The sequence below is a fragment of the Canis lupus genome, chromosome 10 (genome assembly GCF_003254725.2).
Source record: "Canis lupus dingo isolate Sandy chromosome 10, ASM325472v2, whole genome shotgun sequence".
NCBI classification, from domain to species: Eukaryota; Metazoa; Chordata; class Mammalia; order Carnivora; family Canidae; genus Canis; species Canis lupus.
Genome location: NC_064252.1, coordinates 12887740 through 12911094, shown reverse-complemented (window position 1 = coordinate 12911094; position 23355 = coordinate 12887740). Strand labels below are relative to the sequence as shown.

The following is a 23355-nucleotide window of genomic DNA, read 5'->3' as shown; positions in this document are numbered from 1 at the left end:
GGAAAGTTCATACTTCATCTTGAATAAAATTTTAATGATGAACCCATAGCAGAATCCATAGGTACCCATATGCTAGAAAGATCTCTGTTATTTTATATTTTACTAGGCTAGCATAGTTCACACATGTGTTGAAAAATACGTATCTCATTTTGGGTACCTAATTTTCTTTTCTAGAATACACGTCTGTGTGTGTGTGTCCATGTGTGTATCAAATAGATATATCTTAAAGCCGTGTTAGGTTGTAAATTTTAATTGTCATCAATCAATCTGGAAGTCTGTTTCTTGGGTTGAAAATACTACGCTTTTCCACTTAGGCCATGAAGTAAGTGTTTTCATTAATTAGGGAGGCAGGACAGCATAGTTGTCAGCCCCCCATTGTTAGGACTCTAGAGTTCTAATCCCAGCTTCACCACTTACCAACAAAGTGGCCATGGGAAAATTACTAGCCTGAGTTCAGTTTCTTCCTTCATCACAAAAGGGGAATAATACCCCCCAGAGCTCTTGGAAGAGTTCAATATGATAATGTACAGTTTGCAAATTTTAGTGCTTTTCCTTCCCATTCTCAGTGCCCTTCCATTATTTCACTGCTTTCCTCACTGACTGTTCATATAGAAGGGTCTACTGCTTCGCTCTGTTACGGTGGAGAGAATATTTTTAAAAATTTATGACAAACCCAGACACTTGAACATGGTACCTTCACCTACGAATTTCCAATTTCATGCTGAATATAGCTTAATTCACATCAATTCATTACTGTGCAGAAACAAACTCTTCTTTTTTCTCTCTGATACATAGACATCTCTCAGACAAAAGGAAGAAAGACTCTGGGATTGATAAAGTGACTGTAAATGATGGGGTGGGGTAAACACGTCCCAAATCTCAATAGCTTGTTGATCCCTATCCCCTGTTGTTCCTGTACACGTTCAGAAGTTCCTTGAACCCATTTCACTAGGTCGCGTCTCTTCCACGGGCTCACACGATCCCCAGGCCTCTCTCTACCTGTACAGTAGCTGGAACTTACCTACCTAGGTAGACTCAGCCCATTCACTGCCCTTCCCTCAGTGTCACACCCCGACCTCTGCTGTCACCCTCCCTGGAAGAGATCATTTCCCCTATTCTGATCTATTTAAGTATCTGTCTATCATGGTTCTCCTAAGCATGATTTCTCTTGCCATTTATCTTTGTTCTTGCCACTTGTCTTTATTCACTAGAGCCTAGATCCTAGAGTCCACTGCCACGAGCAAGGTTCCACCCTCTTGGAGACAGTCTCCTAGGGCTGTTTCTTACCACAAGCTTTACAGGCCAGATCTAGAGTCAGGAGCTCCTGTCCCGGCACTGATCTAATTCTACTGAGCCACCTACGACTGACACAATATATACTTATTATATACAAAGCAATGCATCATAGTGGTTTGGGATCCAGTTATCTGATCCTTTACCAACTCACCTTCTGGTTGCTCACTTACTGCTTGGTTTTGAGCAAGTTCCTTCCCTTTGCCTCAAACTGTCTCATCTCTAAAGTGAGGTGATGGCAATGCCTCCTTGGAGGGATAGTCTAAAGTTGAAATGGGGCATCCAATATGCTTAGAATAGAGCTTGTCACATAGGAAACATTCAGTTGATGTTTGATATCATTACATTTCATAAGAATAGCAATCTGAATAACTTAAGTAGGAAACCAACAGCCAGTAGACCTAATTTCTCTATATTAATAACGGGTTCTAAGGAAAGATGGCCAGCAGGAATGATCATCATCCATTTATAGACAAGTCAATGTGGAAGCTCAAAACAGTTCCATTTGTTTTGAGGAAAAGCTTTGAGAAGCCTTTCTCTTCTGTATAAATTCTCCCCGAATCTCATGTCTTCAGAAACCGAGATTATACATCTACCAAGGAAGAAAAGCCCGTTATTAATTAATTAATTAATTAATTAATAATTAATAATTAATGTTATTAATTTCCCATTTATTTTTCAAAATGTGAATTATTTCCTTTAGGACACAGCTCTATGGGCCTGAACTAATTTCGATGGCACTCCCATATTAATTTACATGCCTCTCTGAATTGGAGCTAATTTTTAAGACTTCGGTGCAGTGTTTTAACTGGACTTCTTCTCTAGAACACCAAAATCGCCTTCACTAGTGTTAGATCACAGAGTCAAAGGAGAGCAGCATCTATGGACTCCCAGGGAATATTTCTCAGAGTTAAGGGTTGACTTTTTAACTAATTGGCTAATTCACTTATTGTCCTTTGACTTCACATGTCATGGGATCAAATCCATTAGGAGTAGATTAGATCGACTCATCAAAAAATATGAATTTTTCTTACTCGTTCATCCTTCTCAATTAATAATGAATGTCCAGTCACCAAAATTATAGCTCACTCGAGGTTATTTTTACTGTGCTGAACTATTTTCGTAGTATATCTAGTCAAATTGGAAATTGGAAAATTTTGCTGTTAAGGGGATTTTCACAGCACACTTTTAATAATTCAACTACCTGTACCCCTGGGCAAAATGACTGCTTGTTGGCAAAGTCACAGCCAATTGTATTATTTGAAACTTTAAATGCTCTTCCCCTCTCCCCCGCCCCCAAATGTTGGAATTATCTGTAAGAGAGTGAGGGACTCAGGACATAATTGCAGCATTATTTCATTACCATAGTTGCATTTTCTTCTTGGAGATCTGTGCAAATTTGGAAACTCATTTTTTGTTTTTTGTTTTGGGTTTGTTTGCTTTTTTTTGTTTGGTTTTGTTTTGTTTTTGGAAGGAAGAAAATAAAAGAAGCACACTCTCATTGTAAGTGGGCTACCGTCACCTTCTCTATCTCTTTACAGCGACTCTAGTATTACATGTGAGAGAAGGGTTACTGCTGTAAGCTGTTAGCACAGCTAAATAAATTATCTCAAATATCTATTTGGTATGAATTCCAAAGAGCCGGGCTAATGGTCAGTATTGAACTTTATCAACCAGTTGCTTTTAATTAATTAGTTACCTAATTAACTTTTGAGCACCTATTTTGTGAGAGGCATTCTCATCAGTCGTGATGCATCAGTGGATGAAATCGCCAAAGATTTCTGCCATTTTTGGTCAGATTCCACTGCAGGGAGGGGGAACAGGGTAGGGAAACAGCCACTATATGACAGATTTAAGTAATTGTTTGGACATGTTAGAAAGTGATATACACTATGGGAAAAGGAGACCAGGGCAAAGTGAATCCCGAGTAGGGGAAGAGGTTGCAGCTTAGGGTGGTTTGGGGGTGACACCCTAGGGCCACAAAAATGGTTGCACACCCACGTCAAGGGGTAGGGAAATGAAGCCGCATATATTTCTATTTTCTGCATCAGAGGCCTATCTAATATTAAAAATATATACCATCCTTCCCTTCTCCGACCTGTTTCAGTGCAGTTCCTGGCTTTGTCTCTCAGCGCTGGATTTGAAATAAATTATAAAGGAAATGATAGGGCTGGGCCCGTCAGATCTTATGAGATCTTGCCTAATTTAAGCTCTATGGGTACCTATTTCCCATCAATTGTCCCAACTCCGGATGGAGGAAGAAAGCACTGAGGAAGGGACGCAGTTCAATTCAAGGAGCGTTGATTGGCCCCTCTCCTCGGCCTAGGAGCCCTTATCCCAGTGAAGTGCTGCAAAGGGGCAGAAGGGCCTCTGGAGCCCCCCAGGCTGCAGCACTACCCGGGGACAAGTGATGCGTGCTCAGCGAGCATCGTGCAAATATTCGTGTGTGAAAGGAGAATCACCATAATCCGAGGTTGGGTCAGGGCTTTCCGGGAAGGTGAGAACAAGGTTGGACCTTTGTCAGCCTGAGGGTGCTGTGATGCACGTGCAGGGGCGAAGGCACCCCAAGAAGTACAGCAGCAAGGGCCGTGCCCCTGGGACTGTGCAGAGCAGCAGGCCTTAGCCGGGGCCTAGAGAAGGATGTCCAGACCTCAGAGCTCCGCACGGGCTGGGCCCTGTCACACGCTGCCCGCCCTGCTCTACCTACAGACTCAGAGCTGCCCCCAGGGGCCCGGGCCCAGGGCCGACTCTTGCACCTCGCACCCGGGAAGGTGAAATGGAGACTGAGCGCATCTCCCCCATGACGCGGACGAACCCCGCCGGCCTCACCTGGTCCGTCCTAGGCTCCCCGCCTTTGGGCCCGAGTCCGGGACAGTGGAGCCCTGGGCTGAGCCGGGGGTAGAGGCCGAGGAAGCTAGAGGGGGGAGTTGGTAGGAAGAAGCCCCCCCTCCCGCCGGGGTGGATGCTGAGCAGGTGCGGGGGCGGGGTGTGGAGGGGCAGCCAGGCCGAGGAAGCTAAAGGGGTAAGTTGATAGGAAGAAGCTCCCCCCCCCCCCCGCCCACCCGCCGGGAGGATGCTGAGCAGGTGCCCAGGGGGGCGCGGCCAGGCCAGGGACGGTGCAGCAGGCTGGGCCCCCGGGGTGGGGGGGGCGCCGACACCCGCCCTGCAGGCGGCCGGGGCACGCGGAGGCCCTCAGCCCCGCATCCGCGCCTCCACTCGCGGCCCGGGTCGCCGACCGACCGCCGCTGACCCGCGCCCGCTGGACAGACGGCCCCGCCCGCGGCGCGGGGACCCGGAGGCCGACCCGCTCCTCGAAGCTCCGGGCGGCGCGGGGGCCGGCGCCGGGCATGCTCAGTAGGCGCGGCGGGCGGCGGGGGCGGCGGGGGCTCCGGGAGCGGGGAGCGGGGAGCGGGGAGCGGGGGGCGGGGGCTCCCGGGGGGGTGCTGCGGGGGAGGCTCCGGGAGCGGGGGGAGCTCCAGGGGGCTGCTGCGGGGGGGGCTCCGGGGGCGGGGGGGCTCCAGGGGGGTGCTGCGGGGGGGGGCCTCTGGGAGCGGGGAGGGGCGAGGGGCGGGGGGGGGGCTCCGGGAGCGGGGAGGGGCGAGGGGCGGGGGGGGCTCCGGGAGCGGGGAGGGGCGAAGGGCGGGGGAGCTCCGGGAGCGAGAAGGGGGGGCTCCAGGGGCGGGGGGGGGCCTCCGGGAGCGGGGGCGCCGTGAACGGGGCGGGGGCCTCCAGGGGCGGGGGGGCTCCGGGAGCGGGGGTGGGGTGCGGGAACTCCGGGAAGGGGGGCTCCGAGGGGGGGCTCCAGGAGCGGGGGGCGGTGCGGGGGCTCCGGGAAGGGGGGGGTCTCCAGGGCCTTCGAGGGCGGGGAGAGCTCTAGGGGCGGCGAGAGGGTCCGGGGGCGGGGTCTCCGGGGATGGCCTGGGGGGGCTCCGCGGGCGGCGGGGGGGCTCCGTGGATGGCGGGGGGCGCTCCGAGGGCCGGCGCGCGAGTGCCCCCCGCCCCCCGCCCTCTCTCCCCCCTCCCAGCTCTCCCCCCGCCCCCCCGCCCTCTCTCCCCCCTCCCAGCTCTCCCCCCGCCCCTCGCCCGCCCTCCCCTCCCCCCTCCCCGCTCTCCCGCCCCCCCGCCCCTCGCCCTCCCTCCCCTCCCCCTCTCCCCGTCCCCCCCTCCCCTCCCCTCCCCTCCCCTCCCCGCTCTCTCCGCCCCCCTCCCCCGCCCCGCTGCGGGCGTGCCTGAGGCCGGGCAGCCGCCGCCTCCGAGCGCCCGGCCCCCGCCCGGCTCCGCCCCCGCCGCCGCCGCCGCCGCCGCCTCCCGGTCCCGCGTCCCCGCGCGCGTCCTGCCGCCGCCCCGAGCGCCCCCACGGCCAGCGGGCCCGGGCTGCAGCCCCTCGGCGAGGCGGCCGGGGCGGGCGCGATGCGGCCGGCGGTCGGCGTCCCCGCGCTGTGCCTGCTGCTCCGGCTGCACGCCGCAGGTAAGGGCGGGCGGGGCGCCCCGGGCAGGCCGGGCGGGGGGCGGGCGGGGGCGCTCGGGGCGGCGGGCCGTGCCTGGGCCGCGGCGGGCGGGGGGCGCCGGTGCACCTGTTGGAAGACAGGCCGAAAACTTGAGCTGGACGCGGCGTTCGAGGCTCCGCGCCTGCGACGGAGATCGCGGACGCCGCCGGGTGCACGCGGGGCGCTTGCCGGTCCTCGCCGTCCACGCACAGCTCCTCCGGATGCACCCCGGGACCTGCGGCCGGAGCCACCTGCCGTGCGCCCCACCCCCACCCCCACCCCCGGGGGCTGCCACCTGCAGGACCTCGTCCCCGCCCGGGAGGGCCAAATCCCGGGTTCGCCCTAACGGTGCGGCTCGGGGCTCCTCTGGCCCCTGCTCCTGCCCCTCGGGTTCTCTAAGCCAATGAGAGGAAGGCAGGCTTGGAATCCGGACCCCCTCCTCTCTCCCAGCATCGCGGCCGGCGACCCGGGCAGGGGCCTGGCGGCCCACAGCGCAGGGCACTGGGGCCGGACTGGGGAGCCCGGGCCGAGGCGGACGGGGACCCTGCGCCCCGACAGAAACCGGCTCGATACGAACAGAGCCAGCAGCCCTAGCGAGGACCTGGGGCATCTCCCACGCAGTGTCCCTACACATCCTGCCTTTGGGATACAGGCAGCGCCTGAGCGATGCAAGGGCTTGGACTGAGTCCTTTCTCCTTTTTACACACGCGTGCACCAACGTGCACCAACGTAGGGTATGGCAGGGAGGTTCGAGGCGCCCTACTGCGACAGCCCTTGTCCGCTCAGGGGTCCTGCAGCCTCCGAGACTAGATCTTTTACCCCCGTGCGCTTGTCACCCGATCACACACAGTCACAGTCATTCATTCCTTCGGCTACAACATTTACTGAGCGTGTATTATGTCCCAGGGATAATTAAAAATAATGGCTGCAACATAACCATTCCTGTGGTCTCTCTGCAAAAGGAGTGGGTGAGTTCCTTTCCTATGTGTGCAATAGTGAGAGTGAAATATGGTACTTTTTTTTTTTTCCAGCCCGTGCTATTTTAATGTTATGGTGAACCTAGAACAAGTAACGCATGGGAACATTAAGGCTGTGATTAAGTGCACATGTTAATTGTTATAATTATGTTTCATTGTGAAATTTTTAATGGTTCTTTGGCACCTTTTGAAAACTAGCAAATAGCTATGACTTGGCCATTAAATTGTTTGCAAACAGCTGTAATGCATCATTTTATGACCCCATACAGTTTTTTAAATGTTGAAATTTGAGATGAAAAAAATACACATTGGGTTGAGTTTTATTTATGTTATTATGTATAACACTAGCACTGATGCAAACATCCATTGCCCCCCCAAAAAAAATTTTTTTAAAGCCCCGATTCTTAACCAACTTTAGGGACGATTTAGCTGATCTATCAAAAATGTCAGTGTAGTTATTTTTTAAAGCTAGCATATAAGAGATTCTAAAGATTCCATTTAATATACCTTAATTATAGCTTAAAAGTTATAAATAAACTTAAAACTAAGCAGGTGGAAACCATTTCTAAATTTATTGTAGGTGAACATTTGGGATGAAGAAAATAGAGGACTTTTGTTCATCAAAGGAGAAACCCAGAAGTCTGTAGCCCTAGATTATACCTGGAGCTCTGCCAAAGGGTATATTACTAAAGACAAACCAATCCGTCTCTACTCTGACTTCCTAATTTGAAAAAATATATATATTCAATTTTAAATTAATAGGGCAATGCATTCATGGGCCATCATTTTCAGATTTCAATTGCAAGAAGCTATATGGAAATTAATTATCTTCATATTTAATATAGTGCTTTTGATAGGTGTTTTTTCACAGCAGATTGCAAGTTTAATATTGTGGTTGTCTTGCCAGTTTCATTTTGAATGCATTTTAATTTTAAACAGCAATTTTTGGGTCACAAGCTGTCATCAGATTAAAATTCATCCCAGTTATTTAATAACATTATTAGGACTTCTCATTGGAACTGAAATAAACACGGACTTTTTGATCTAAGCTGCTGTAGGTTTGGATAGGAAGAAAGTGAGTGTGTGGGAGTACACAGATCAAGAAGTCATGGATTTCGACACTTGTTGCCTGAGTTTTTCTTTTACAGAAGGCTCTCCTCTTAGGATGGAAGTGGGCTTAATAAGGAAGGGAAATGAATTCTGTTTTTTCTCGCCCTCTTTAACTGAAAAGCTAATTGATCCATTTTGGTTATGCCCAGGGTGCCAGCAACTATTTTACGCTGGTGGAACTGAGGACAGGTTAGAACCCTTTAGGAGTGGGAGAGATTGGCGGACGGGGTGTGAGAGCTCTTCTCAGGGATACTAGGGACTGTTGCCTTCCAGATAATCGTTGCCCTAATGATAAGATACAGATTGTTTTCAACTTGAACGCCAGCTCCAATTATTTGATCATAAGGCACGATGCAAAATAGTAAACAAGCAAATAAATAAATTGATTAATTAATTAGTTAATTCAGACCGTTCTTGGGGCTCAATGGGAAAAAATACTGTGGTCAGGCTGTAGTGTCTATGGGAACAGAAAGAGGCAGAGGGGTACAATACCGTGTAATGAACATCTCCAGGGCGTCCAGGTGGCTCAGTCACTTAAGCGTTTGCCTTCTTCTCAGGTCCTGATTAGGGGGAGTGGGGGGGTCCTGGGATCAAGCCAGAGCCTGGGGGGGTGGGCCCCCCCTCCCTGCCCAGCCAGGAATCTGCTTCTCCCTCTGCCCCTCCCCCTGCTCCAGGCTGGAGCACTCTCTCTTTCCCTCTCTCAAATAAATAAATAAAATCTTAAAAAAAAAAATCTCTAGGTAAAATAATTCTAATAAATCACTGAGTAAAGAACTTGTTAGATAACCTGGACTCAGCTCTTTCCATGGCAGCTCATTTTTGTAGATCTCCCTAACAAGGAAGTTGTAGTTTTTGTCCGTCCGACTGCTTACTGTTTGGGTAAGAAAACGAAGTTCCAGTAAATGGTAGACTGTATTTACTTTAAGTAGTAAAGAGCCAGTTAACAGCATAGTCAGGATGAAAGCCCGAGTTTTCAGACCTGTGGCCACATACTGTGGAAATCATACAACGGTTCCAATAGGAAAGGCTACCATTGAGTTCGTGGTGAGAAATCCTTTTTACCTACCCGTCCTCATTCTTTTTTTCTTTTCTTTTCTTTTCTTTTCTTTTCTTTTCTTTTCTTTTCTTTTCTTTTCTTTTCTTTTCTTTTCTTTCTTTTTTCTTTTCTTTTCTTTTTCTTTTCTTTTCCTTTCTTTTCTTTTTTTTAAAATATGTATTTATTTGAGAGAGGGGAGGAGAGAGAGGAGGAGAAGTGAAAAAGAGAGAGAGAGAATTTCCAGTAGACTCCCCCATGAACACAGAGCCCCATGTGGGGTTCAATCCCATTACTCCAAGATCATGATTTGAGCCAAAATCATGAGTTGGGCACTTAACCCACTGAGCCACCGAGGTGTCCCTAGCTGTCCTCATTCTTTATTCCTTCTGTGAACTAGAGTAATACATAAATCCCAGTTGAAAAGACTGCTTCAGGAATATCCAAGAAAGTGTGCCCCCATGATGTGGATGGTACCACAAGATCCACAGGTGGCTTCTTTCCTTTGGTGTTTTTTCCTCTTTCTTTATCCAAAGAACTATATTCTGTTTTAGGAGATATTTATTGGGTCATATTTAAGTTGCAAGGACGTGAAGGTCTTGAAATATCTTAAAAACTCTCAGGGGAAAGCTTTATTTTTTTTCTAGTGACGTTTTGTTACCAACACAGAATGTGATTTCAGTGCATTATTCTCTCCCTGAGCTCTGGGAAAGATCCTTTCAAATTTTCACGTTGTTCTTACTACTGAGTGTTCTGGAAGGCACAGACACTGCCTTCAGTTGATCTTCTGAAGATGCGACATCTCAGAGAAATGCAGTCAAGTTCTCTAGTCTTTGAGAAGGAAGGATTCCTATGGTGAAACCCAGAGGATCAGGGAAGTCATTGGCAGAAGCACCACCTTCAAAAAGAAAGGGTTGACTGATAGGAAAATAATGTTATTCTTGAAAATTTTAAGGTACCTTCTTTCCATGAACTCCAGAATCCACTTTTCCTTTTCAAAATCACTCAACACAATCCTTGCATCAGCCCAGGTTCTACTGTGTCCTCCTCCTCCACTATCTCTCTAATACCACTTCTCACCACTTTCCTCTGGTTTGTCTCTCTCCAGCCACATTGGTCTCCTTGCTGTTCCAAGAGGATGCCAGGGGCTTGCCTCCCTCATATATTTTGCTTTTTCCTTTGCCTGAAACACTCTTTACTCATTATCTCCATGGCCTAATCTCTTAATTTTAGGCCTCAATTCGAATGCTACTTTCTCAGGGAGGCCCCCACTGACTAGCCTAATTAATATGGTATCTTCTCCCCCCAAAGAACTTCGATACCCCTTCCCTACTTTATTTTTTCTTCCAGACGCTTTTCACCAACTCCATATCATATATTTAACTTATTTGCTTTGTTTATTGTGGTTTCCCCCTTTCCCCATTGGAATGAAAGCTCCTTGAAGGCACAGATATTTGTCTGTTCTATTTACTGCTGTATCTGTTGCAGATCTTGCCCAGCATTGCACCAGAGCCTGGCATAAAAGCTACTAAAGATTAAAAACAAATATATTGAATAAATAGAAACAACGCAGTGATATTTCTGTTCTCTCCCTTTTGCATTTAATTTCTTCTTGGCACCCATGCAAGACACACACACTTAGTCAGCTTAGCCATTTCTAGAATGGACTTCAACAGAGCTCATTCATCCAAAATTCCAGTTTCTTCCTCGGAGCTCACATGCTCCGGAAACATACTATCTCAAATAGACTTTTCTACCATTGTGAACTTGAGGGTGACATGGGATGGGCTCACAGGAGACCAGAACTACAGATTTAAATAGCGGCAAAGTCCTTCAAATTGGTTGCAAGATGCTGTACGGCTCAAATGCTTTGCTGTGTTTTCAGGTCTTAGTGAAATGCCTTGTACATACATGTAGAAATGGCTGTGGTGACATAAAAGGATTCATACAGCTAATTTACAAGCAAGATTTAAAGCCCTTGGACAAACCTGTCTACTTCTTTGGCACATAGGAAGCACACGTGTATGTATACCCAACATCACTCGCTCCTGACACCTTGGACATTACATGTTCTCTTGGAGATTGTACCCTGAGTGGTGCTTTGTAAAAATTCTGAAATGTGTTATCCACATTTGGCTTTGTGTTTGTTTCTCATCTACTTCTCCACCAACTCCAATCCTCACCTGTGGTCCTACTTAGGGTGTAGCATGTCGTGGTTAGTGCTTTCTAGAATTTATGTGCCCCCTTTTATTTCCCTCTCTGTGCAATCTCCCTAGGTAGTTATATTCAGACCTACATGTCAAATATTCCTAAGCCTGTATTTTAATCTTCGATAGTTCTCCTGAACCCCAGGCATATAGATCTAATGACCTAGGAGTCACTGGATATCCCACAAGCATCTTATCTGTTAGTACTCAGCATTCCCTGAGGCTCCTGGGTGGCTCGGTCAGTTAAGTGTCTGCCTTCAGCTCAGGTCATGATCTCAGGGTCCTGGGATCCAGCACCATGTCCAGCTCTCTGCTCAGCGGGGAGCCTACTTCTCCCTCACCCTCTGCACCTCCCCTCTCCCCCTGTCACTCATGCTCTCTCTCTCAAATAAATAAATAAATACCAAGATCCCCCACAGTCACCCAAGCCTGCAACTGTTAACTCATCCTGTACCCTTCCTTTGCTTTGTCTTCTCCACTCTCTGTTCACATCACTGCCTTGGGGCAGGTCCTTATTTCTCATGTAGTATTTTAAGTTACCATCCTCATATCAAATCCATCTTTCATAAAAATAAATGCCAGAGGTAAAACTCTGAAAAAAAGCATACCTAATCATGTTCTCCCCTTGTAAAATTCTTTACTTTGGCTATTTCCTTCTTTCTTAAAATAAAACCCAAACTCATTAGCAGGGCAAAGTCTTCCACTCTCAGGTCTTTCCTAACTCCGTTTCCTAGAACCGTACTTGCTGCCTAGTATGCCATCAATACATGTTTGATGAGTGAATAAATGTATTCCGGGTGTATCAGACAAAATAAATGATAATAAATTACGTTGATGAAGAGATTACATCTCATCTTCATAACTGTAAAGACTAGAATTGATTTTACTACTGCTCCCTCAATCCTATTTACATTTACTGGTTACAAAGAAATGAAAATAGCACAGAAGAGCTTTCATTTAAGCAGTCTGTAGGATGCATTTGTGTGCCGTGGGCACGATGATAGTTGTGCTAGAGTTGTGTATTGAACTCCGTCTAGTTAGACATTGCTATGGGAGTTTCTAGTACTAGATGGATGGAGATAAGGTGAGTGTCTTTATTTTAAATAGATCAAGAGATTAGATAATAGCAATTAGTTGTGCATTAAGACTACACTCGGAACTCAACTCCTGATTACTGAAGGGTCATCATCTATCTTGTAGTAGCAAATATGAGCTACCTGCCCATTCAAAATCAGGTGGGAGTGTGATTTAGCGGATTCAATTTATCAAGACCCCAAATAATTCAATCCTCCTTCCCTCCCCCAAACAAAAAACAAACCATCACAGAAAATTTGGGAGTATTTGGATGGTTGTATACATTTTCTTTCTCTCCTTTCAATGAGTAGACAATGTTTATAGAACCATAAGGTTTTGGGATACTATACATATTTTTCTCTTACGGAAAAATGCTGCACCTCAAGGGATACATACTTACATCTGAAGACTGGAGACTAGTTTATGAATTATAAAAAGTCACTTTTTATGAAATGACGGGATCACACAAAAAAACCCATTTATTGCCATTAGTACTAATGATAACATGGATGTCATATTTTACAGTAAGTTTATTGTTAAATCTTTTAAAAGCTGTTTACAAAGTCAAATTGAAAAGGTAAAGAAAGCCATTTATCCCTGTAAGAGGGGATTTTGAAAAATCCTACTTGGCCTGTAAGTGCATGCTTCATTTTCAGAGCACTTACAAGTGCTGACATATTCAGAGTTACACTGCATATTTCCCAGCATAAAGGATTTTAATAGCTTTGAAAAAAAAGTAATGGTAAATTATTATTTTAAGATTAAATTTCCTAATGCTTTTTCCCTAAATAACATTACTGTAGTGTCTGTTATTGCGATGGTATTTGCCACGGAGTCTCAATTAGCAAGTTTATGATGTGAACATTATTAGCACTTGCCATTTAAATAATTTTTCACTCTTAAGGCTATTGAGACTTTCCTCATAATCAGATTTCATTTGATTTCAATTTGTTAAGATGTTGGTGTCCGTTAAACTTGCAGCCACGTGGACCAAAAACAAAGCAAAATTAATTGTTCACATGACGCAGCAATCAAGATCAATATGTTTAATTGCACTGAAGTAAATGCCAAGTTCAGTGAGGACGTGGATTATTTTTTTCCTAGTTCAGACCCAAAGCAATGTCCATGTTCTGACTTAAATGTGCAGAATGGATTAAGGAAAAATGGATCCTTGGAAAAGAGCACAAAATGAACACAGAGGAAGAGTGTCTCCCTTGGGACACCTGGGTGGCTCAGTGGTTGAGCATGTGCCTTTAGCTCATGGCGTGATCCTGGGTCTGGGGATCGAGTCTCATCAGGCTCCTTGCAGGGAGCCTGCTTCTCCCTCTGCCTGTGTCTCTGCCTCTCTCTCTCTGTATCTCTCATGAATTAAAAAAAAAAAAAAAAAAAAAAAGAATGTCTCCCTGGCCCCTACAGCAGCGTGTACAGAGCAAGGCTCTCCTGCTCTCCCACCATAGTAACGCCCCAAGTCCTGAGGGACCCTGGAGGGGAAACAAAACAGTGTGCATCACTCCAATCACTGGGTTACTGAGAAAGATGCTCAATACAAAGAGTGTTCAACATACTATACGGTGAGTTAGTTTGAAAGGCCATCCATCCATTAATATGAACATGTGGTTTTAAGTTATAAGCAATTTACTTTCTTGGCCTCATTGATTCAAGACAGTGTCTTTATTCTCCCGGAAGAAAATGAAATACCTTAAAGAGAAAAGTAAAGAGAAAAATCAGAATAAAGGGGAAAATGCCATATTTTTGGGTAACCTTTAGCATAATACCATAGAGGCTAAGAGCATGGATATTGTGATGGGACTCTAGTACGCACACAATCATTTTCCAGCTCTGTAACTTAGGGCAAGTTACTTAATCTCTCTAAGCCTCAATTTTCTCTTTATCTTTTTTCTTTACTTTTTAAACTTCCTCTTTTTTTTTTTTTAAAGATTTTATTTATTTATTCATGATAGTCACAGAGAGAGAGAGAGAGAGAGAGGCAGAGACACAGGCAGAGGGAGAAGCAGGCTCCATGCACCGGGAGCCCGATGTGGGATTTGATCCTGGGTCTCCAGGATCGCGCCCTAGGCCAAAGGCAGGCTCCAAACCGCTGCGCCACCCAGGGATCCCTAAACTTCCTCTTTTTAACGTAGAGGTTATATACTATACAACTGTAAAGTTGTTTTGTGTATGGAATAGGACAATGTATGTAAACTGCACTTAGTAAGTGTCATGTAAGTGCTAGGTATTGTTTGATTGGGGGAGGGAGAGGTCGGGTGGCAAAGGGTTAACTGATATCTGGGAACACTTTCAACTCCAGTTAAGAATAGCTATTAATTGCATGGTCCTTTCCTACAAGATGTTCATTTTTCAAAGAAGTATGTCAGAGTAGTGCCTTAGACCAGTGATAATAATTTCAAATGATGAAGGAAAGGACTTATGGGCCTACCAGGTACCCTCCAAATCCCTAAATGCAGGCAAAGGAGACCAGGGCAGGGATGGCTTCAGGTGGCCACTGGGGACCCCCTTCCTCACCCTCCTCCTGCCCCAATACCCAGGCATTCACATCTCTGTAGTATCATTACTATGACAATATTTTAATTTTTGTATTTTCTAATGTTGGCTTTGCTACGTTTTAACATAGTTCTCGATCTGTTAGAATTATTCTTGAAACACTTATTTTTTTCTTTGTCTTGCTGTTGGATCCTAGCTTTCGAGTCATCTGGAGAGCTCTACTATAAAAATGATGGACATGGGATGCCTGGGTGGCTACGTTGGTTAGGAATCCCCTCTTGGTTTCTGCTCTGGTCATGATCTCTTGATATTGAGCCCTGTGGCTCCCTGCTCCACGGGAAGTCTGCTTGAGATTCTCTCTTCCTCTTCTCCCCCCCCCCACTCATGAGCACACTCTCCCTCTCTCTCTCTCTCAAATAAATAAATAAATAAATAAATAAATAAATAATAAGTAAAATCTTTTAAAAAGATGATGGAAATAGTTTACAATCTCTATAAGTAATAACATTTTAGCTGTTTGCGTAACAATAACCGAAGTATAAAAGGTTTTACAAATGTACTGCTTCATTACTCAGTGCATGTGGAACTCAATTCCTATGATTTCTGCAAAGAGTAGTATTTCTCAGCTTTCCAGCCATGTGATCATTTTTCTCTACTTCTGCATTTCCCCAGAGGGCATATCTTGATGAAGTTCTTTTAATGGTTGTGCGAATGTCATTCAACTCAGTTCTTCAGTAACTGGGCAGGGGGCATCGGACTGCATCTTCTCAACCAACGTAAATCTCACCTCCTCCAGCAGAGTCTGAGGCCAGTGGTCTTAACCCCACTCCTTCCTTATGATGAAAGTCTAGTCACATTGTCCCAAAGGGTCTGTCCTGATTGCATTATGTTCCAGTCTGTAACATATATTTATCAAATGAAAAATAATTCTATTAAAGCTGGGCAGAAATCAAGAAACATGAAACTCACTCCTTGTAATTTTGCACACAGTGGATTTTTCCTGAAATGACAATCACTTCTGCGACTCGCAAATAAGAGTTTGCCATTGTGCAGCTCAACTTTGGGTGGGTAAGATAAATAGGAAGAAGTAACTAGGTACAGTGGTTTGGAAGTGGGAGTAGGAAATACATTTTCTAATGGAATATTTGAAGGAATGTGAAGGAGTGTTAATATATCAAAGAATAAGCAGAAAAAGTTTACAAGTTGCCTTAATCAAAATCATTCCTTATTCTTGTAAAATTCAGATCCTCTCCGACATAGAGTAGAATAGAGCCAGCTCTATAAGAATAGACTAATTACTTTGATTTTTTTTAAAAATTTAATTATAGATATACTAGACACATCACTAGCCAAACATGTGAAACATTTAAATACTCCTAGAGAATGACACAGCACCTCCTCATGGGATTATGCTTCACATCCTAGAAACCAGTGCACAGACTAGATTTTAGGAAAGCCATTCCTGGAAGGAGGTGATCCTTCCATGACAAGCTCATCCAAGTCTTCTGGGGGCAGGGGGCTGTAATGGTTTCCAGTTTTTATAAATTCAATTATGATCTTACAGAATCTCTCATTTTGTTATTTTTATTTTTTTACTTTTTATGATATAATTGCTCATTTGAAGATGATTCCCCCTGCCTTTTTTTTTTTTTTTTTTTTTTTGGTCAAATTGGTCATTTGCTGTCAAGATAAAAAACAAAACCAGTGTGAATACCTCTACATACATACATACTTACCTTTATGTATGTTGTCAGAATCCAACTAAGACACACAAACTGAATTTTATAAAACTGGCTTTATAGATAGAGCCATAACATAATGAACTCTTTCCAGCACTGATAAATTCTCTATGAACAGACTGGTGGGAGTGATCATATGTTACGAGTGGGAGGCTATCCTAACGGACCTCCATTGTCACATCTAGGCAAGACTGCCGTGTTCATCAGGGGGCTTCAGGGTTGGTACGGTGGGCCCTCATAACTGGAGATTAGTATTGCGATGACGTCCTGTGTTGACCATCACCAGGAGAATTACAGAACAACTGCAAGAATAGTTTTAATATTAGCCCCTTTAAATCCAAGGTTATTTATTGTTCCTGGAAATCCATGCCCCTTTAAGTTCCCAAAAGGTCTATTATTATACGTGGCCTATGGGTCAGATGGACTAGAGACCCAGAGAAAAGCAGGTGTCTATCATAGTACACATCGGACATTTGGAAAGAACAGTGGCAAGAGCTGTATGGCACACAATGCCTGGAAACACAACTCGAACAAAGTAGAAAACAGCTTTTTGAGTCTTCCTGATACATGAATGTTCACACTATGTATATAATTTTGTTCTTTTCGGAGAAATTCTAAATCATAATAAAGCATTATAAGCTGAGGACGCCTGGGTGGCTCAGTTGGTTAAGTGTCTGCCTTGGGCTCAGGTCATGATCTCAGGGTCCTGGGATTGAGCCCCACGTTGGGCTGCCTGCTCAGTGGAGGGTCTGCTTCTCCCTCTCCCGCTGTCCCTCTCTCCTGCTCTAGCTCTCTCTCTCATGCTGACTCTCTGCCGAATAGATAAATAAAATCTTTAAAAAAATTATAAACTGAAACTTGATTATGGTCTGGACATTTATCGTCTTAAATTTAAAAGAAATGTAAAAAACATGAATTTCAGAGGGTACAAAGTAATAGATCACAAAGGGTGACTATCTCTGTCTGTATAATACGTATGTTGTGCTCTGTGAGGAAGGATTTTGAAGATGCAACAAGAACTTTGATAAAAGACTATCTGGAGGAGAGCAAATTTAATTAAGGGGAGCTGGATGCTAATAGCAATCTTAGCCATCTTACATGAAGCAAAAGCATAATACTAATAAAATTTCATTAGGTCAGGAGAAATTGGAAAGGTGAGTTTAAGTGTAAAGCATTAGGTGTAAATTTCTGAATTTTATTTATGAAAAATAGGTGTACGTATTTGTTGGGCTTAGGGAAGAATGCATCTCTTTAGAAAAAAAAAATCAGCATCAAGCAAACTCTCATTGAATTGGGGCTTCTCCTTTACTGATGCACGTTGTGATCTAGCTGTAGATCCACAAGAACCACTTTCATTCTGTGATGAGAAACTGAGGCTCGGCTGTGAGGAGACTGACTCAAGTTCACGTAGATGGTGGTGGTGGTGGTGGTGGTGGTGGTGGTCGTGGTGGTGGTGGTGGGAGTGTTGCAGCCCGAATCCACGGTCCTTATCTCCTAGTCCATTGCTTTCTTAAAAAGTCTGTTTCTTTCCTTCCTGACTACTATTCCTAGGCATCTGCTCTGTAAGCTTTCCCTAGTACTCCGTGTATTTTTAACTTTTTCTGAGAGGCATTTACAAATCAAAGGAGAGCCTCCCCATTTCTCTTGTAGAAATTCCCAAGGGACTTCCCTGATGCTACCCATTTATATCTACTTCCTAGAGAAGAAAGTGTTGGCAATGCTTTAAAAACAATGACTATCCTTTCACAAAACGATCAGATAACAAAGTTGCCTTTTTTTTTTTTTTTTTGGATTGTTCACCTTTTCAGGTGCACGCGAGGCCTCTCTACCGCGTGCATCCAAGAATTACTGACACTGAGTCTGAAATAATGAATCATGACCTGCTCTAATGTTATAATCTCATCCATTTCTGTCTGTCAAAGATTCCTCAGAGATTACCAAGGTCTGTCCAAAATGAAATTTAAATCTTGGAGCTTTATGACCATCAGGACTGGCTCTGCGCAAGTGAATGTTGCTTCTGTGGTCAAAGTCCTTGTATTTTAAATGCAGATAAGGATCTTTGACAAGCTGTTTGCTAAACACTGAGACACTCTATCCCTTCTGGGCTGAGAGGGACTGAGTTCTGGGTGCCCAGGAGGCATCCTCCCATGCTTATGGACTTTATTCCTCCTTCTTTACAACAACTGTTTTAGTCTTTCTCCATTTTCCTGACACTTACAGTCTTTCCTCCTTTGTCCTCCTCTTACGAGATGACTTCACTTTTACACGGAGAAAATAGAAACCATCAGCAGATAATTTGCTCAACTTCTACCCCCTTCACATCCCATCATCCCCTCCCCCTCATGTCATAACAGAAGAAATACCTCCCACCCGCCCTGGTCATCCCCTTGCCTGGACTGTGGACCGCAGTCCATACAGTCTTGCAGGACAGCCCAGTCTACTCATGATGTCCTTGACTTTCCCCTGATGTCCTTGACTTTCCTCAACATTTTCAACCACTCCTTCTCAGCAGGCTCCTCCCTTTAAGGAATAAAAGTGGTCAGATCTCTCCTATCGTGGAAAAAAAAAATCCCTCAACCCTACCCTCCCTTCCTGTTAACACACTATCATTCTCTTATCACATCTACACTTGTTGAAATGCTGTCCATATATGTTGTTTCCACTTTATCTCCCACTTTTCAATCCAGTTAAGTCCAGCTTTCTCCCACATGCACACTGAAAGTACCTTCTACAAGTTTATCAATCATTTTTTTAACTGTGTAGATTTACAGTTAGAGAAAAGATGCTTTCATAAAGTATTGAGTTAAAAAGCAGCTTACAAAACATCATATAGCATAATCCGCTGACTTCTTTGAGTGTATAGTTCTATGAATTTCAGCCCATGTATCGATTCCTGCCACAAGACGTAAAAGATCTCCTTCATGCTGTCTACTCCATCCTCCGCCCCTAAGTTCTGATAACCATTGATTTGTCTTCCATCATTATAGTTTTTACCTTTTCAAGAAGATCATATAATGGAATCACACAGTACGTGATGCTTTGTGACTGTCTTCTTTCACTCAGCCTAATGTCCTTGACATTCATCCATGTATGGATCTATGATTCATTATTTTTCATTGATGAGTAATATTCCAATGGATAGATGTACCAACATTTATCCACTTGCCCATCCATTGAAGGGCATCTGAGTTGTTTCCATTGGGGCCAATTATGACTAGAGCTGGCACGAAAATTTGCTTGCAGATTTTTGTGTGGATGGACGTTTTTATTTTTGTAGGTAAATCGCAGAAGTGGGATTGCTGGCAAATCCCACTTTTTGAGAAAGTCCTAAACCATTTTCCATAGTGCCTATTGTCATTTTGCATTGCCACCAAGGTCTGAGACTTCTAGTTCCTACAAAGACTCTCAAGCACTGATAATTGTTGGTATTTTTCACTTTAGCAATTATAAGAGGCATGTGGTGGTATCATATCCCAGTTTTAATATATATATTTTTTCTATTGGCGAATAGGCTTGGGCACATTTTCATGTACCTGTTTGTCATTTATGCATTCTCTTTGACAAAGTGTCTGTTCAACATCAGTCCATTTTTAAATTGGTTTATTTTCTTACTATTGAGTTTTGAGAGTTCTTTGTTTTCTGATTACAAGTCTTTGCCGGACCTGTGATTTACAGTTATTTTTCTCCCACTCTGTAGCTTGCCTTTTCATGCTCTTTACAGTTGTCTTTTACAGAACAAAATTTTTAAAATTTTCATCCAGTCTAGTTTATCCATTTTTTTCATGTATGGATTATGATTTTGCTGTCCTAAGAACCCTTTGCTTAACCCTAGGTAATGAAGATTTTCTCCTATCTTTAAAAAGTTTTAAAGTTGTAAATTATACATTAATCTATGTTCTTTTTTGAGTTAAGTTTTATACAAGGTGTGAAGTTTAGATAAAAGTTCACTTTGTTGCATACGGATGTACAACAGTTCCAATGTCATTTTGAGAAGAAAATTCTTTCTCTATTGTTTTTGCATTTGTCAAAAATCAAATGGTGATGTTTTCTGTGGATATGTTTTGAACTGTCTGTTTTGTTCCATTGATCTCTGTATCTCTTCCTTGCTAATACACACTACCTTGATTGCTATGGCTTTATAGTGAGTCTTAGGATTGGGCAGTATTATTCTTCCTTTCATTATCAAAATTGTTTTAGCTATTCTCTTCATTTTGACTTTCTATATAAATTTTAGAATGGGAATAACTATGTCTATTTAAAAATCCTGTTGGTATTTTTTCTTTAATTGAGGATAATTGACATCTTCATTATGTAGTCTTACAATTCATGAGCAAGATATGTCATTTTATTTATTTAGAGCTTCTTTGATTTGTTTTCCAGGATTTCATAATTTTTAGTATAAATATCTTATACATATTCTGTTAGATTTATACCTACATATTTTATTTTAGAGCAGTTATCTATTTTTTTTTATTTTCGGTTTTCTGTTACACATTGCTTGTTTATAGAAATGCCATTGGTTTTTGCAGAGTGACTTTCTGTTCTCCAACCTTACTAAATTCACCTTGTTAATTCTAAGAAGATTTTGGTGGATTCTTTGGGATTTTCTACATAGACAGTCATGCCATCTGCAACTAGAACAGTTTTATTTCTTTTTTCTCAATATGTATGCCTTTTACTTCTTGTCTTTGTCTTATTGCACCAACTAAGACTTTTAATACAATGTCATATAGAAGTGATAAGATGTCATAGTTGCCTTGTGCTCTATCTTGGGATGGCAAACAAGCATCCAGTCCTTTGCTATTAAGCATAATGTTAGCCGAGGGGTTTAATGTAGGTGCCTTTTTATTTCTTTTCTTTTTTAAGAATTTTATTAATACATTTCACAATTTCATTAAACTTTTTTTTTTTTTTAAAGTAATCTCTACACCCAATGTGAAGCTCCTACTCATGACTCTGCAATTAAGAGTCACATGCTCTACTGACCGAGCCAGCCAGGCACCCAAGTTAGATGCCTTCTTAAAGGAAATTCTCTTCTATTTCTAGTTTGCTTAGTTTTTTTTTTTTTTAGCCTATGAATAGATGTAAATTTTGTCAAATGCTTTTTCTGCATCAATTGATATGACAATGTTGTTTTTCTTCTTTAGATTGTCAACATGGTAGATTATGTTGATAGCTTTTCAAATATTGAAGAAGCCTTTCATTCCCAGGATAAGTAAGCCCCATTTGGTTATGGTATATTATTCATTGTATTATATCTGCATTCAATTTACTGATATATTGTTGAGGATTTTTGCACTGTCTTCATGAATATCGGTCTATGGTTTTCTTTTCAGTACTGCCTTTCTCTGATTTTGTTATCAGTGTAACTTTGGCCTTATAAAATAATCTGTAGAGTGTTCCTTCTTTTCTATTTTCTGGCAGAGGTCACGTGAAGTTGATGTTATATTTTTCATTAGATGTCTGGTGGAACTTGCTAGTAAAACCATTTGATCCTGAAGATTTTTTTTAAACAATTTTAAGTGGAGATTTATTTTTTTTATAATGTTAGTACAGTTTGAGATCGACATTTCATCTCGGGTTTAAATTTCATTAGTTTGCGGTTTTTCAGGATTTGGTTATTTCACCTAAGTTGTTGAACTTATATGCAGAGGATGATCCATAGTATTTCTTTATCCTTTTCATGTCTGCATGGTCTGTCATGACAGCCTTCCTTTTATCTGATATTAATAATTTGTGGTTTCTCTATTTCTCTATTTCCTTGTGAGTCTTGCTAGAGTTTTATCAATTTTACTGTTCTCAGAGAATCAGCTTTTGTTTCATTGATTTTTCTTTATTGTTTTCCTATTTTCAATGTAATTATTTCTGCTTTAAATTTTTAAATTTCTTTCATTCTACATGTTTAGCATTTATTTTGCTTTTTTTTTTACTTTCTTAAAGTGGAAACTTAGATTATTGATTTGAGACCTTTTTTTTTTTCTATTAAACTATTAAAGACATTTAATGCTATACATTTTCCTTTAAATAGTGCTGCTTCAACTGCATCCTATGTTATATTTTCATTTTATTTCAGTGCAAAACATGTTCTAATTTAGTAATTACTTTTTGGCCCAAGGATATTTAGAAGTATGCTGTTTAATTTCCAAGTGCATGGAGTTATTCTTGTTTTGTCTCTTATTGATTCTTAGTTTAATTCTATTATGGTCAGAGAATATATTTTGTGTAATTTCAGTTTTTTAAATGTCTAAGTTTGTTTTATGACCCGGGAGATGGTCTGTTTTGGTGAATGTCCCAAGTGCACTGGAAAAGAATGTGTATTCCGAGTTCTTGGTTGGAACATTCTATAAATACTGTTAGATCCAGTTAGTTGATGATGTTGTTCTTTCCTTTATAACATTACCTTTGCTGATTTTCTGTCTACTAGTTCTATCTATTATTGAGAAAGGAATGTTAGAATCTCCAACTATAATTATGGATTTGCTCATTTCTTTCATTTTGGTTAGTTTTTGCTTCATGTGTTTTTATGCTTTTAGGGGGGAGGATATATACACTTTTAGGACTATTATATATTCTTATATATATCATATCAGTATGTACATTTCATTATTATGTGATGTATCTCTTTATCCTTGGTAATTTTCTTTGCTCTGAAGTCTATGTTGTCCGAGAGTGGCTTTCTTTTGACAAGTATTTACATGACGTATTTTTCCACCCTTTCACATTAAACCTATCTGTAATCTTTATAGTTGAAGTATGCTTCTTGTACTTCTACAACTGCATCTGAGTCCAGGGTCAAGCGGTGGGAGGACGAGAAAAGAAAAAGCTGTGACAGTTGGTTCCAGTCCATAGAATGGTAGTTTCCTTGAAAGAAAGTGCCTGTCTTGCAGAGTTTTGAGTCCTGTTAAGTTCTCATTAACGCCCAAGGCCACTGCT

General features: G+C 43.0%; 1 protein-coding gene across 2 annotated transcripts in view; it reads left to right on the top strand.

Annotated features, from left to right (window-relative positions):
* The first annotated feature begins 5637 nt into the window (after positions 1-5637).
* Positions 5638-23355, top strand: part of PTPRR (protein tyrosine phosphatase receptor type R) — a 234030-nt gene continuing 216312 nt past the window's right edge. Inside the window, exon 1 of one of the 2 annotated variants that reach the window (XM_025476593.3) lies at positions 5638-5761. In XM_025476593.3, the coding sequence (XP_025332378.1) occupies positions 5704-5761 (58 nt within the window). In that variant the 5' untranslated portion in view covers positions 5638-5703. Of the gene's footprint in view, positions 5762-6092; positions 6749-23355 lie in introns of those variants that run through there. The other variant, XM_025476594.3, reaches the window with a different exon arrangement.